Source organism: Olea europaea, chromosome 8, assembly GCF_002742605.1.
Source record: "Olea europaea var. sylvestris chromosome 8, O_europaea_v1, whole genome shotgun sequence".
In the NCBI taxonomy this organism is placed as follows: domain Eukaryota; kingdom Viridiplantae; phylum Streptophyta; class Magnoliopsida; order Lamiales; family Oleaceae; genus Olea; species Olea europaea.
The window spans coordinates 4,042,488-4,057,998 of record NC_036244.1 but is presented as its reverse complement, the minus strand read 5'-3'; the positions used below and the strand labels follow the sequence as shown (position 1 = coordinate 4,057,998).

The 15,511-nt window shown below is 36.9% G+C and overlaps 1 protein-coding gene across 2 annotated transcripts; it reads right to left on the bottom strand.

Annotated features, from left to right (window-relative positions):
- Window positions 1–12,217: 12,217 nt before the first annotated feature.
- Window positions 12,218–14,954, bottom strand: LOC111398561. Of its 2 annotated transcripts, XM_023025519.1 has the most exons (3): window positions 13,627–14,942; window positions 12,598–13,140; window positions 12,218–12,353 (listed from the first exon to the last, which is right to left on the bottom strand). In XM_023025519.1, the coding sequence occupies exons 1-3, from the start codon at window positions 14,533–14,535 to the stop codon at window positions 12,240–12,242; spliced, it is 1,566 nt and encodes a 521-aa protein (XP_022881287.1). In that variant the 5' UTR covers window positions 14,536–14,942; the 3' UTR covers window positions 12,218–12,239. The 2 variants fall into 2 exon arrangements, with proteins under 2 accessions (XP_022881287.1, XP_022881288.1); XM_023025520.1 differs by lacking the exon at window positions 12,598–13,140 and having other exon boundaries at window positions 12,220–12,353; window positions 13,627–14,954.
- Between the last annotated feature and the right edge of the window lie 557 nt (window positions 14,955–15,511).

Genomic DNA, 15,511 nt, shown 5'->3' with positions numbered 1-15,511 from the left:
GACGGCAGCTGTCTTAACTTACCTTATTTATTTATTTATTTATTTTTGTTTAAATTTCGGGCGGGCCGCGGGTCTTATCAGGGGCCAAAAAAGGCCCGTGTTGCTCGTCGAGCCACAATGGGTCGGCTCGGGCTCTGGCCAACACCCTAAGATGGGGCTCGGCCCGAGCCTAGGCTCGTTCCATCCGAGCCACGAGCCACCCAAGCCACGGAGTCGATTTGATATCCCTACTGAATAGTGATTTGCTCTCCAGAAAGGTAGAAAACATCTCTCTTCTTCTAAGTCCGTTGGTAAGATTTTGAAATGCTAAGTTCTTAAAAAATGAATAGAGTAATGCTACACAAATAGGGTTGGTGACATGATTTAAAAATTGAGGACACATGTCAACATCCCATTGTACAATTTTTTATTTTTTAAAAAAGAGCCACACGCTGCACCTGCCACCGACCCTATTCTCAAACGCAGTCCAAGCAGCATAACTCAAATGAATATCATGAAAAAGTGTGTCAATGTACTGCTAATTTAGTTCCTTGGTAGTCGGATGAGAATTTCTATGTACGTTATTAGCACTTCAAATTTTGACAGCCCTTCTTCAACTTTTCAGAATAGTTATAATTTCTTGGGTTTTGCTAGGAAAATCGGGACCCCGCTATTTGTGGGGTTCCTGCCAGGGAGGCTAATCGCCTCCCTGTTATAAGAGCAAAACCCTAATTTCTTTTCATTTTGATTTAGAATTGGTTTCCCGTCCTAAATAACCGCAAGCTACTCAACTAGAAACAATTTTATCTCTGGTTTAATTCACCAATGGCTACCCAATTTCATTTTGTTTCATCATGACCACTTGAATGTTACCATGGCCACATAATCTGATTTTATATCAACATAACCACCCAATTTCATATAGGACTGTGCTACACGTACATAATCATTTACCTAATATTTTACCTACTACTCACATCATTTGAGTGGGACTTCGGTTCGGATCATTAAGTTACACAAGGCGCCCTCATGTTTGTGGGAGGCGGGGGGATGGTTCGGTACACCCCCCTCGGTACAAACATCTTTATTCTTTCATATAATATTTCACCATAACCACCAAACTTCGTTTCACCATTTTCATTAATTTTAGAGGGATAAAATGGTAATTTTGCATTTTATATAAAAATAAATTTAGAAAAAATAAAAGTAAAAGTTTTTTTAAAATATTTTTTTATTTTATTTTTCTAATTTAAATTAAGTTTTTTTAATTTATTTTTTAAGGAACGTTTTTTTAAAATAATTTTTTATTTTATATTTATAAGTAACTCTTTTAAATAAGTTTTTTATTTTATTTTATTTTATTTTTTAAGAAACATTTTTAATTAAATTTTCATTTTATTTCACTTTTTAAAATAAGTTTTTATTTTATATATATAGTGCAGAGTCATCGTTTTACCCAAATTATTGAAAATAATGAAATGAAGTTTGGTGTCCATGGTAAAACGTTATATGATATTTGGGTGACCATGGTGAAATAAAATCAAATTAGGTGGTCGGGGTGACATTAAGTATAAAGTTGGATGACTACAGTAAAACAAAATCAAATTGGGTGGCTATGATAATACTAAGTGTGTGTTTGAGCCACATTATTCTAAAAGAATATATTTTGGAATAGTAGATTGATAGAGAATGTATAGTTAAAAAATGAGGAAAATTTTTGAATTTGCGTGTAATATTATTTTATTAAAGAATGTGCGATTGAAATGATGTTAAATCACTATTTAAGAATGTCTTTTTTTTTAAAGAATGCAGCTCAAATAGGGTCTAAGTATAAAATTGGATGGCCATTGAAGGATTTAAACCATTTTATCCCTGATGTCGAGGCCATAAAGCTGAAGCAAAGGACGAAGCTCGAAAGGGGAATGCAGTTGAATTAAATGATTTGCTTGTCTGTCTTGGGCAGGAGCTAACAAAGTTGGGGGATGATGTAGATAAATTGTTGCAAGGTATTTTAAAAGAAACGAGACTTTGCGAAGATGATGGGGAAGAAGAAGACCGATCTTCTCTTTCTCTTTCTCTTGTACACTCGATTTTTTTTAGTATTTAGTAAGTGGAACTGTTAGATCCAAATTTAATTATGGTTCAATTCCTGGGCTCCATACAATAATTAAATTTTTTTAATATTTACAACAATGCTATATTAATTCAACTAATGATATGTTTAATTTTAACTTTTACAAAATAATGTAATTCAATCTTATGTATTTGACTGTTAAAATTACAAGAAGAAAAAGATAGCGAGCTCACAATAATGAAGAGATACATAACTGAGCTTTCAATTTAATTTCTCCTAATTGTAGAAATGATACTATGGTAGAATAATGAATTTGGACAAAATTTAAGTCAATTTGATTAAGTTGTACTTGGATTGAAAATTAGAAATAGGAAAATCATATTTCGGGTTTGGGCTAAATTAATTAGTGAGCAAATTTATTTACAGAAAAATGAAATAAATTGACTTATTTAAGATAAATAAATTAAAAAAAATAGAGAGATTCGATTCTTATTCAACTCTTCGATTCTTGGAATAGGATCGAGAACCAAACTAAATTCGTCGATTTTCAATCCAGATAATTGTTCGGGTATTTAACTTAAGAAAAATTGCTTTGATCGGTTCGATTCGATTCAGTTCGAATCAGTTCGGGAGTTTTGTCTAACCCTAACAACTGTACTTCTTGTGTGTACATTCAATGACTTCATATTTCCTTTACACAACTTGAATATTAATATCCTCATTCAAAGATACAGGGGTTAAATATCCTAACACTTTAACTTTTCCTAATATTTTTCAATTTTCGTTGAACTTTAAAAGTTTTTAGAGTCGTCATTATATTTATAAAGTTGTTATTCCTTTTGATAAATTTGATACAAAGATGAAGAAAGAAGGTAAAAATTATAATATTTTCTTCATATGTTTTACATTGATTTGTGTACACTTTTATAGGTGAAAATTTAAGCTTTACATGGTAAATGCAATCTGTGAAGGAAATCATCTGTAAATGGAAAATATTGATTTATGGGACGTGTGCTGTGATTGCTCCTTGTAATTTGGAATTGTTGGTATATTGTAATACTCCTACTCAAGTTGGAGCATGGGGATCTGTAATGCTCAACTTGGATCGAAAGAAGACAAATAATTCTCTTCCCAATGGTTTAGTAAAAATATCAGCTTCTTGTTGAGAGCTTGGAACATAGGAGGTAGTAAGAAGATCGGATTTGATTTTCTCGCAAACAAGATGACAATCTAATTCAATGTATTTGGTTCGTTCATAAAAAATCGGATTGTGAGCAATGTGGATGGCAGCTTGGTTGTCACAGTGAAACAAAATAGGTTGCAGATGGGGCAAAGTAAGTTCTTGTAAAAGGAGGCAAAGCCAAACAAGCTCACAAGTTGTAGTGGCCATCACACGATATTCAGCTTCAGTAGAAGAGCGAGAAACAGTAGTTTGTCTCTTTGTGCGCTAAGAAATGGGGCTATCACCCAACTTGGTGATGAAGCCAGTTGTGGAACGTCGTGTGAGTGGACAACTCGCCCAATCAGAGTCACAAAAGGCAGATATCTAAAAGCTACAGTTGGATGATAAGAAGAGACCATAACCAGGAGTAGTTTTCAAATAGTGGAGCAAGCAGTGAGCAGCATGAAGATAAGGCTTGCGAGGGGTGTGCATGAACTGATTTCGAATGTTGACAGCAAAGGTTATATCCGGACGAGAGATGGTTAAATAGATCAAACGACTAACCAATCGTCGATATAAGCTAGGATCATCTAGAATATCACCATTTGAGCCATTAAGTTTGCAATGTTGTTTCATGGGAAAATAAGAGGGGTGAGAGCCGAGTTGACCAGAATCAGAAAGAATGTCCAAAGTATATTTTCTCTAATTGATAAAGATTCCTTTAGGGGATCGAGCAACTTCAATCCTTAGGAAATACTTGAGATCACCAAGATCTTTGATTTTGAAGGTCTGCGCAAGCTACAGTTTGACAGAATTAACTATAGTGATGTCATTACCCGCAACAAGAATATCATCAACATAGACAAAAATGGCAGTAAATGTTCTATCCTCAGCCTTAGTGAAAAGACTGTGATCAGCTGTAGAGTGATTAAAACCTGCAAGGATGAGAACATGAGATAATTTCGAATACCATTGACGTGAGGCTTGTTTAAGGCCATACAACTATTTTTGGAGACGGCATACTTGTGTCTCCCCCTTACGACAATATCCTAGTGGTGGCCGCATGTATAATTCCTCATCGAGATCACTATGGAAGAAAGTATTATGAACATCTAATTGGTGAATAACCCAATGTTTCACTGCTGCTATAGCAAGAAGACAACGAACAGTAACAAGTTTAGCCACAGGAGCAAATGTGTCATTATAATCAAGACCTTCTACCTAAGTGAAACCCTTGGCAATTAAACGAGCTTTATAACGTTCGATGGAACCATCTAAACGCAATTTTGTTTTATAAACTCATTTGCAATCAATAGCTTTCTTACCCGGAGTGAGATACACAAGGGTCCATGTGTGATTCGCTTCGAGGGCCTGAATCTCAGAAGCCATAGCCTGTTGTCAGTGAGGCTCGAGGATAGCTTGAGAGTAAAGGACATGGTCTTGAACATTTTTGGAGACAGAAGAGAGGAAAGCAAAATGTTTTGGACTAAAGAAGCGATAAGACAGAAAATTAGGTAAAGAGTGAACCGTACTTGAGAAAGACTAGGAATGAGATGATGAACGTGGTCCCTCTGGAGGTGGATCTGAGCAAATGTAATCCTGAAAATATGTGGGGCGAGTGATTGTGCGTCGAGGTCTAGGTGATGGGGATGTAACGGTAACGAGTTCTGAGGAGCTGGTAGGTTCATCATCATTCGATGGTATTGGAATAGTTGGTTCAGTATCTGGCGGGGATGGTGCTTGGGGAGGTATAGCATGGGTGTCATGTGTATGATTTATATCGTGAGACTATGTGGTGTCTGGCAAGGTGCGAGGTAACAAGACGTCCGAAGGTTGCATGGTTGTAGCAAATGGAAAAATAGATTCTACAAATCGGATATCATGAGATAAGAATATCTTCTTGGTTTGCAAGTCATAAACATGATAAGTGTGTGGAGTTTGAGAGTAGCCTAGGAATACGCATGGTGTGCTAAGAGGAGAGAGCTTGTCTCAATGAACACTTAAAGTGTGTGCATAGTAAAGACATCAAAGACACGAAGATGATTATAGGTAGGAGGCTTATTGAAAAGAAGGTCATAAGGAGTTTTACCATAAGAGAAGGGGTTGGTATGCGGTTAATTAAATAAGTAGCAGTAAGTATGCATTGGACCCAAAAGAAAATAAGTAAATGTCCATGAAAGCGAAGACATCGAGCCACATTTAACAGGTGACAATGCTTTCGTTCAGCTACACCATTTTGCTAGGGTGTTTCAATACAAGTACATTCATGAATGATACCATGGTCGAGGAAAAATTGTTGCATACGATGGGAAAAAAATTCTTGACCATTATCTGACTGAACTGTGTGTGGATCATGTTAATAAATGTGGTCAAACAAGTAAATGCATTGGATTTAAAACGCATGAGGTATACCTAAGTAACACGTGAAAAATCATCGACAATTGTAAGAAAGTCGTGTGCATTAGTTGTAGAGGGTGTGGAATATCAACCCCAAATGTCACAATAAATTCAGTTAAAGATAAAAGAACTTTTATTTTCGACCAATTTGAAGGGGAGGCGTGTATGTTTGCCTCGAATACAACTATCACAATTTCTAGTTTTATTTGAATCACATAGAATTTTTGGAATGCAAGAATTCGAAGGATGACCTAAATGAAGATGCCATAGGTCTAGTATGGATATAGGGTTTGCTGTGATGTGAAGGGCAGCTTGATTAAATGGTTAAAATTGGTAGAGGCCTCCACGTTCTTCACCCATCCCAATCAGCTTCCTCGTGTGTTGGTCCTGAATAAACAAATAGAGGGGAAAAATATGATAATACAATTAGGAGATTTGGTGAGTTGACTAACAGAAATTACGTTGTAATGAAAATCAGGGACGAAAAGCACATTATAAAGACATAGTTGAGGAGAAATATAAATGTGACCCATATGCGTGACTTGGGCCATGGACCCTGTAGATAATGTAAGCGATTGATTATGGGCCCAAATTTGTGTGGCTTTGGGCAAATTAGAAAGGGAGGAAATGTGGGCTGAAGCCCCACTATCAATTATCCAAGGAGTTAGGGCGATTGAGGAATTTGGGTGGGATATACCAGAGAAGGTAGAGGCTACATTGGTGCTGGGCTGCAAAAGTCCCATCAATTGTCGATATTGCTCATCAGTTAGACTAGGGATTGCACTCGACGTTGAAGGAATTGAGGTATTAGATACCATGTTTGCTGTGGGTGGCCGGTTATTACCCAAATCATGTGGCCGAATTTTCATAGGAGCTGATCGTATTGGTTGCTTCGGCTTCTTGGTGTTCCAATGAGCCGGGTAACCAATAATCTCAAAGTAAGAAGACTCTAAATGACCGTCCTTTCCACATTTGGTGCATTTACAGTTGGATGATAAGAAGAGACCATAACCAGGAGTAGTTTTCAAATAGTGGAGCAAGCAGTGAGCAGCATGAAGATAAGGCTTGCGAGGGGTGTGCATGAACTGATTTCGAATGTTGACAGCAAAGGTTATATCCGGACGAGAGATGGTTAAATAGATCAAACGACTAACCAATCGTCGATATAAGCTAGGATCATCTAGAATATCACCATTTGAGCCATTAAGTTTGCAATGTTGTTTCATGGGAAAATAAGAGGGGTGAGAGCCGAGTTGACCAGAATCAGAAAGAATGTCCAAAGTATATTTTCTCTAATTGATAAAGATTCCTTTAGGGGATCGAGCAACTTCAATCCTTAGGAAATACTTGAGATCACCAAGATCTTTGATTTTGAAGGTCTGCGCAAGCTACAGTTTGACAGAATTAACTATAGTGATGTCATTACCCGCAACAAGAATATCATCAACATAGACAAAAATGGCAGTAAATGTTCTATCCTCAGCCTTAGTGAAAAGACTGTGATCAGCTGTAGAGTGATTAAAACCTGCAAGGATGAGAACATGAGATAATTTCGAATACCATTGACGTGAGGCTTGTTTAAGGCCATACAACTATTTTTGGAGACGGCATACTTGTGTCTCCCCCTTACGACAATATCCTAGTGGTGGCCGCATGTATAATTCCTCATCGAGATCACTATGGAAGAAAGTATTATGAACATCTAATTGGTGAATAACCCAATGTTTCACTGCTGCTATAGCAAGAAGACAACGAACAGTAACAAGTTTAGCCACAGGAGCAAATGTGTCATTATAATCAAGACCTTCTACCTAAGTGAAACCCTTGGCAATTAAACGAGCTTTATAACGTTCGATGGAACCATCTAAACGCAATTTTGTTTTATAAACTCATTTGCAATCAATAGCTTTCTTACCCGGAGTGAGATACACAAGGGTCCATGTGTGATTCGCTTCGAGGGCCTGAATCTCAGAAGCCATAGCCTGTTGTCAGTGAGGCTCGAGGATAGCTTGAGAGTAAAGGACATGGTCTTGAACATTTTTGGAGACAGAAGAGAGGAAAGCAAAATGTTTTGGACTAAAGAAGCGATAAGACAGAAAATTAGGTAAAGAGTGAACCGTACTTGAGAAAGACTAGGAATGAGATGATGAACGTGGTCCCTCTGGAGGTGGATCTGAGCAAATGTAATCCTGAAAATATGTGGGGCGAGTGATTGTGCGTCGAGGTCTAGGTGATGGGGATGTAACGGTAACGAGTTCTGAGGAGCTGGTAGGTTCATCATCATTCGATGGTATTGGAATAGTTGGTTCAGTATCTGGCGGGGATGGTGCTTGGGGAGGTATAGCATGGGTGTCATGTGTATGATTTATATCGTGAGACTATGTGGTGTCTGGCAAGGTGCGAGGTAACAAGACGTCCGAAGGTTGCATGGTTGTAGCAAATGGAAAAATAGATTCTACAAATCGGATATCATGAGATAAGAATATCTTCTTGGTTTGCAAGTCATAAACATGATAAGTGTGTGGAGTTTGAGAGTAGCCTAGGAATACGCATGGTGTGCTAAGAGGAGAGAGCTTGTCTCAATGAACACTTAAAGTGTGTGCATAGTAAAGACATCAAAGACACGAAGATGATTATAGGTAGGAGGCTTATTGAAAAGAAGGTCATAAGGAGTTTTACCATAAGAGAAGGGGTTGGTATGCGGTTAATTAAATAAGTAGCAGTAAGTATGCATTGGACCCAAAAGAAAATAAGTAAATGTGCATGAAAGCGAAGACATCGAGCCACATTTAACAGGTGACAATGCTTTCGTTCAGCTACACCATTTTGCTAGGGTGTTTCAATACAAGTACATTCATGAATGATACCATGGTCGAGGAAAAATTGTTGCATACGATGGGAAAAAAATTCTTGACCATTATCTGACTGAACTGTGTGTGGATCATGTTAATAAATGTGGTCAAACAAGTAAATGCATTGGATTTAAAACGCATGAGGTATACCTAAGTAACACGTGAAAAATCATCGACAATTGTAAGAAAGTCGTGTGCATTAGTTGTAGAGGGTGTGGAATATCAACCCCAAATGTCACAATAAATTCAGTTAAAGATAAAAGAACTTTTATTTTCGACCAATTTGAAGGGGAGGCGTGTATGTTTGCCTCGAATACAACTATCACAATTTCTAGTTTTATTTGAATCACATAGAATTTTTGGAATGCAAGAATTCGAAGGATGACCTAAATGAAGATGCCAGTCTAGTATGGATATAGGGTTTGCTGTGATGTGAAGGGCAGCTTGATTAAATGGTTAAAATTGGTAGAGGCCTCCACGTTCTTCACCCATCCCAATCAGCTTCCTCGTGTGTTGGTCCTGAATAAACAAATAGAGGGGGAAAATATGATAATACAATTAGGAGATTTGGTGAGTTGACTAACAGAAATTACGTTGTAATGAAAATCAGGGACGAAAAGCACATTATAAAGACATAGTTGAGGAGAAATATAAATGTGACCCATATGCGTGACTTGGGCCATGGACCCTGTAGATAATGTAAGCGATTGATTATGGGCCCAAATTTGTGTGGCTTTGGGCAAATTAGAAAGGGAGGAAATGTGGGCTGAAGCCCCACTATCAATTATCCAAGGAGTTAGGGCGATTGAGGAATTTGGGTGGGATATACCAGAGAAGGTAGAGGCTACATTGGTGCTGGGCTGCAAAAGTCCCATCAATTGTCGATATTGCTCATCAGTTAGACTAGGGATTGCACTCGACGTTGAAGGAATTGAGGTATTAGATACCATGTTTGCTGTGGGTGGCCGGTTATTACCCAAATCATGTGGCCGAATTTTCATAGGAGCTGATCGTATTGGTTGCTTCGGCTTCTTGGTGTTCCAATGAGCCGGGTAACCAATAATCTCAAAGTAAGAAGACTCTAAATGACCGTCCTTTCCACATTTGGTGCATTTTTTACCACTACGAGGTTGAGATCCATGAGTGATTTGAGGATGTGTGCGTGTGACTGCCATGGTAGAGGTTTCAGGATTGGGTAGTAAGAGAATTTGTAAGAGGCGTTCAGTTTTTTCTTGGTGTATGGTGGCATATGCTTTGGAGATTGTGGAAAGAGGCTCCATAACTAGGATTTGACTTCGGATATTGGAGAAGGAATCATTGAGGCCCATGAGAAATTGGAACAATCATTCAACGGTTAAGGCAGTGAGTTCATCCCAAAGCCCTTTGATTGTAAAGTAGTATGTGGTGACGGACCTGGTGCCTTGCTTGAGCTTCAACAGGTCATGATGAAGGCGATAAAGATGGGGGTGGTTGCTTTGAGAAAAATGATTGTCCAAGTCAATCCAAACATCAGAAGGTTGGGTACAGTAAATTAAGCTTTGTCGAAAGGGTTTGTCAATGGAGTTCAAGAGCCATGAGAGATCCATATCACTGCATCGGTTCCAAAGAATGGCAACTTCGGCGTCCAATGGTTTCTTTAGAGTACCATCAACACATGCAAGTTTATTTTTGGCATTGAGTGCCATACGCATTGAGTGTTTCCAGACGGCATAGATTTCTCCAGTAAGAAGTCCGATACCAATACGGCATCAAGCTTGTTGGCAGGGGTCAGAAAGTACGGGGACGTGAGGTCGTTGATTAATTTTGAGGGGGTAGAATCAGACATCATGGCAGCAGGGTGATTGTTGTTTTGATGTTTATGGAAGTCAGAAAGGTCTAGGAGACATCACAGTGAAAGAACCGCTTTGATACCATGATAAATTTGATACAGAGATGAAGAAAGAAGGTAAAAACTATAATATTTTCTTTATATGTTTTACAATGATTTGTGTAGTCTTTTATAGGTGAAAATTTAAGCTTTACATGGTAAATACAATCTGTGAAAGAAATAATCTGTAAATGGAAAACATTGATTTATAGGACGTGTGCTTTGATTGCTCCTTGTGATTGCTGCTGTGATTGCTTCTTGTAATTGCTTCTTGTAATTGTTGGCTATGATTGCTCCTTCTAATTTGTAATTGTTGGTATGTTGTAATACCTTTTGCCACTTGCCATTTTAAAAGTTAATGGACGCAATGAACTTACTAAAATGTTATTTATATGTTTTTACATACATCATGTTATCAAGTCCATTAACGTGATGAAATGACAAATGAGGTAATATTTTTGTAAGTTCAATGCCAACTCGAAAATCTTTTAGGGTTTAATGATGACGAAAAATATTTGGAAAAGTTAAATGGAAACTCGAAAAACCTTTGAAGTTCCATTACTATTAGAAAACATTGAGAAAGTTCTTAGTGATTGTGATATTTAACCATAGGATGGGCTACATTGCACACTGCTAATAGTCAAAGGATTGGTGACCTACCAAATTAATAACTCCCTAAGCCCCTGTTTGGCTCTTCTTCTTCTTTTTTTTAATTTTTTTTTTCAAATTCATTTTTAACCACTTATCTCTTGAAACCCATAATTTTCGTCAACTTTTCAATTACACTTTTCATCAAATTTTATAAAAATTTAAGTTTTAACTAAATTAAGTCCCTGTTTGATAGATGTTAGATTCTAATCTCAAATCAAAGTCAACAATTAATTTTAATTACACAGTTTATAAGATTCACAACTTTTCAACCATACATTTAACTAACTTTTATCAAAAATAAAAATTTAATTTTAATCTATACCAAACATCGGCCATACAAACTAAGCCCTTGTTTGATTCAGCTATAAAATCGAATTAAAATTTAATCAAGTTTAACAATCAATTTTGACAATATATTTTATGGAACATACAATTTTTCAACCACATATTTTATCAAGTTTTGCCCATGTTTGACAATCATTATTTTCAAACTTTTTTTTCTATATACTTATTTTTAATCACACATTTACACAATAAAATATTATGCACGTAAATTAAAAACTTTTCCTACTTGGATTATACCACTTTGATAGAAAGTGATTGAAAGGTGGAGTGACATAATGTCAGTTAGCAAGACGTGAATAGATAAAAAAATAAAAAAATAAAAAATTTGATTGTGTTTAAAACCGAGGACGTACCCAAAATTATAGTTCAGTGGAGGCGAGACAGAAAATGAGCTAAAATAAATTGTGAAAGAAACGAAAAAAATCTGAAATTTAAATTTAACAAGGTTCAATTGAAGATTTCTGAATATTCAATGGGGGCACAGATGAACCCACTCGTCCCTTAGTGGGTCCGCCCCTGTTTAAAATAGTCTAATAATAGAGTGTCATGTGATATTACGTCAACCATTATATTAATGATTATGTCACCATAATATGATTTTTCATAATTTTTAACCACACATTCTAATAAATCACTATTCAAAATTATGTTTTCCCCAATAACAATTGTAAAACAGGAGCTTCATCAATATCTACTAAAAATACAATTTTTTTTTGTTTTATCTAAAACAAGTATAGGCTAGGGCATGTTCGGTAGTAATTATGAGAATTGATTTTTTAATCGTTAGAGAGAAAAGTAAATCCCACCTGTGAATGAAGAAATAAAAAATGATGGCTGACATAGTGAAATAAAGATAAAAAAATTAATTTTTTTGGGTAAAAAATTNGGTCGTGAAAATGAATGAGCTTACATTTAGGTCTTCGTTGTTAATACTTCGCTAATTTCACCTTCCCTACATTCGCCCACATCTATAACCATGCTTTTTTTCTTTGATTCCAAGACTCGGCAACAATTTCTCCTTGGAGACTGCCCAAAAAAATACAACACCAGGGTCATAATAAAGATCAAGTAAATTTGATTTTCAAAATTAATCTGCTCCAATGAATTAAAAGTGATAAGCTGTCAAATTAAAAGTAACTCTCGACTTTCAATTCTAATTGCAAGAATTTTATTTATATAAGGTGCAATAGTAGTCTTTAACATGCATTTCCATCCAACACAGAAGTTGATAGTAGACAGAGTCAATTATGAGATATGAGAATACGCATACTCTATTCCAAAGCAACGGGTCGGGTTTCTTGAGAACCTCCACTTTATCAACTTCAGCCGGGTTAGCCATGTTCCATCCGCATTTAGGATGAGGAACTATATGGCGAGTGTATTCGCTCACTGTTATATTTGTACCATAATTCATTCTTGCTTTCGACATGTAAAACACGAATGGCTTTTGACATGGGTTTCTCATAACTGGCCTTGTGTTGAATGCATATGCTTTGTAATCTCCTCTTTTGTACCAATTCAAGAAAGTCCTCGATGGCATCTCCATCTCTCGAGGCGATAGCACCCCACGAAATATTTGAACAGCAAACCCCCAAGAAACGGAAACTGTCCAACCATTCATTTTGTCATAGCAAATGGATTGTTGCATCAAACCGGCTGAATCAAGACTGATCGGAATTTTCAAATGCTGAAGAGCTTGGACTCGAGTAACATTGGGAAAGATTGGCTCCACCACATCAAGGTGGTGCAAAGACACCAGTGGTGTGACAGGGTGTGCTGCTAAAAGACCAAACAGGTTCCCATACACGTCGTACTGAATAGCCATACAAGAAGAGTCAACAATAGAATTAGTGACAACCTTTCGCTACTAACTATAATGAAGCTTACCAAATCAACCATAAACTCAATCATTAACCACAAAACCTACTACGTTCCACTACTAATTGTTTTTTCACAAAGCACTGGTCAAACTATGATGCTTTAATCAAACTAAAGAATTCAAATTGCCAAACAAAATTTTAAGCACAATAGCTAGTCCTAATCAACATTCATTACACCATCTTTAACACCACAGCTATCTTAACTAACCGTTTTCATTACACCGAGACGAGTAATGACTGATTGAATGGAAATGAACAGACTCACATTTGCAGGCACAAGCTGCATTTTTTCTTAAAATTATAAGCATAAATATCTAGTAATATCAAACAAACTCATTGTCGGCAAAGAAACCCAAGAACCTTAAGAATAGAACATAAAACAGTAAAATGGCAAAAAGGAAATCAAGAACATAACACACCTGGTGAAAACCGAGTTCTTTACTGAGTGGGACACCGAGTTCAGCCATACAAGCCTGCATTCTATCATCAGAACCATATAATCCAGGGTACCTCTGAATGCACCTATCTTGCATTTTCTCAAGAGCTTTAGCCAAAGGGTAGCTTATAGCAAAACCCCCACCCCCATAAGCCATTCCATAAGAAAAATAAATGTTCTGCAAATGACTTTCACTCGAACTCCCAATGTAATAATACTGATTGTGATCATATTTGTTCAAAATCCTCACCAAATTGTCTGTTACAAACACTGTATCATCATCTCCCATTACAAACCATCTTATATTCTCCATCCCCAACCTCAGAGTCTCCGATACTATACGAGAGATCCGAATCGCGGACCGGTGTCCCTGCTTGTTCTTGTAAGAGAATCTCGATGTGTTCCCTGATATTCTCAATTGTGGGAGGCTCCCTGATTCATTTCTGTAAGTTTTTACATGGCTATCGAGCCAAACAATACCCCTCATTTTCCTTTCAGGCTTCCACCATAACTTTATGTACTCCTTTCGCTTTTGCCACAGCTTGGCCGATGCTGCAATGCCAAAAACCATGTGTTTCAAACCCGTTTTTTCCTCGTTTTCTTCGCCCAATTGAAGAGGGGATATCTTCGACGATGTTATCGAAGCCGTGTCGTTTTTCTGAAGGGGAATGCTATTGTGGCGACTGAGGAAAATATCTTCATCGCAACTCGGAGAAGAGGAAAGGAGCTTTAATGTGTACACTACATACGTGGCTGAAACGAACAAAATCAGCCACACCATAAGCTTGGGCAAAGATTTACCCTGCGAGCCCGACATGGTAATGGGTGCCCCGGATGGAATTCTAATCGGATCCCAGAAAATTTTCTCCGAATTATTCTGGGTCACTTTCATTATTTTTATCAGAAACGCAGAACAAAATCAACACAAAAAAATGAAAAGGAACAGAAATCAATTCCTAAGTAAAATAATTTTTCCTGAATAATTCTTGGAGAAAAAATGGATAATGCAGTTCCATTTTTTGAGGGTAATTTTGAAGGGACAAAATATACAGATCTGGGAACAGAAAGATGGGATTTCACTTTTATTGAATTTATTCAGACAAGAAGGGTAAAGCAGAGCATGCACAGAGGCTAGGTTGCTCAGCCAGTCCCACAATCTGTGCAAAACTGTAGTTAAATAGTATATAATACACTATAAATATAAATCTGATGTTTGAGGACGTAGATACATACAGATGTATGTATGTATAGGAGTGGGATAGAGGGGCGTGGGGCAGATGTATTCAGTCACGGACTGATCTTATCGAAATGCACGTCACTTTAACAAAAGTGTAACCATTTTTGTACAAATAACTTAATTGTTATCTTTTTATTATATCCACGATTTATACAAACTAGAATCCACGTGACAATTTCTCGTTCAGTGTTTACAGCCCTGTGCAGAAAGCTTATTCCTATCTTTTCTAGATGTCTTCGTAATCGTAGATAATCTGGCCATGGTCGGTTTATTAGATCATAATAAAATAATATTATAAACTATTTGATATAATCACTTATAATTCAATTTTTAAGTAAAAATTTATTTTTTCCTAATTTACTGTAAATTCAAATAATAAAAAGTTACTGTGTTGGAACATAAATTTTAGTTCCCAATTTTTCTTTCATAACTCTTTATATTCAATCGAATGTCGACACTATGTATTAAATACATAGAGGTGGTAATGAGCCAAGCCAGGTTGAGCCGAACCCACGAGTGTTTTTTTTTTCGTCACATTTTTTACAAGCTTACTTGTGGGCTGGTGAACTTTTGGCTCATGGACATGGCCCACGAGCAGTTGGCGAGCTCAACGAATTGAGCAAGGCTCGGC

Coding starts and splice junctions, on each gene's coding strand:
- LOC111398561 (XM_023025519.1), bottom strand. CDS start 14,535: ATGAAAGTGACCCAGAATAATTCGGAGAAAATTTTCTGGGATCCGATT. Junction 13,141..13,626: donor AAGAACTCGGTTTTCACCAG/GTGTGTTATGTT, acceptor ATGGCTATTCAG/TACGACGTGTATGGGAACCT. Junction 12,354..12,597: donor ACCCGTTGCTTTGGAATAGA/GTATGCGTATTC, acceptor TTTTTTGGGCAG/TCTCCAAGGAGAAATTGTTG.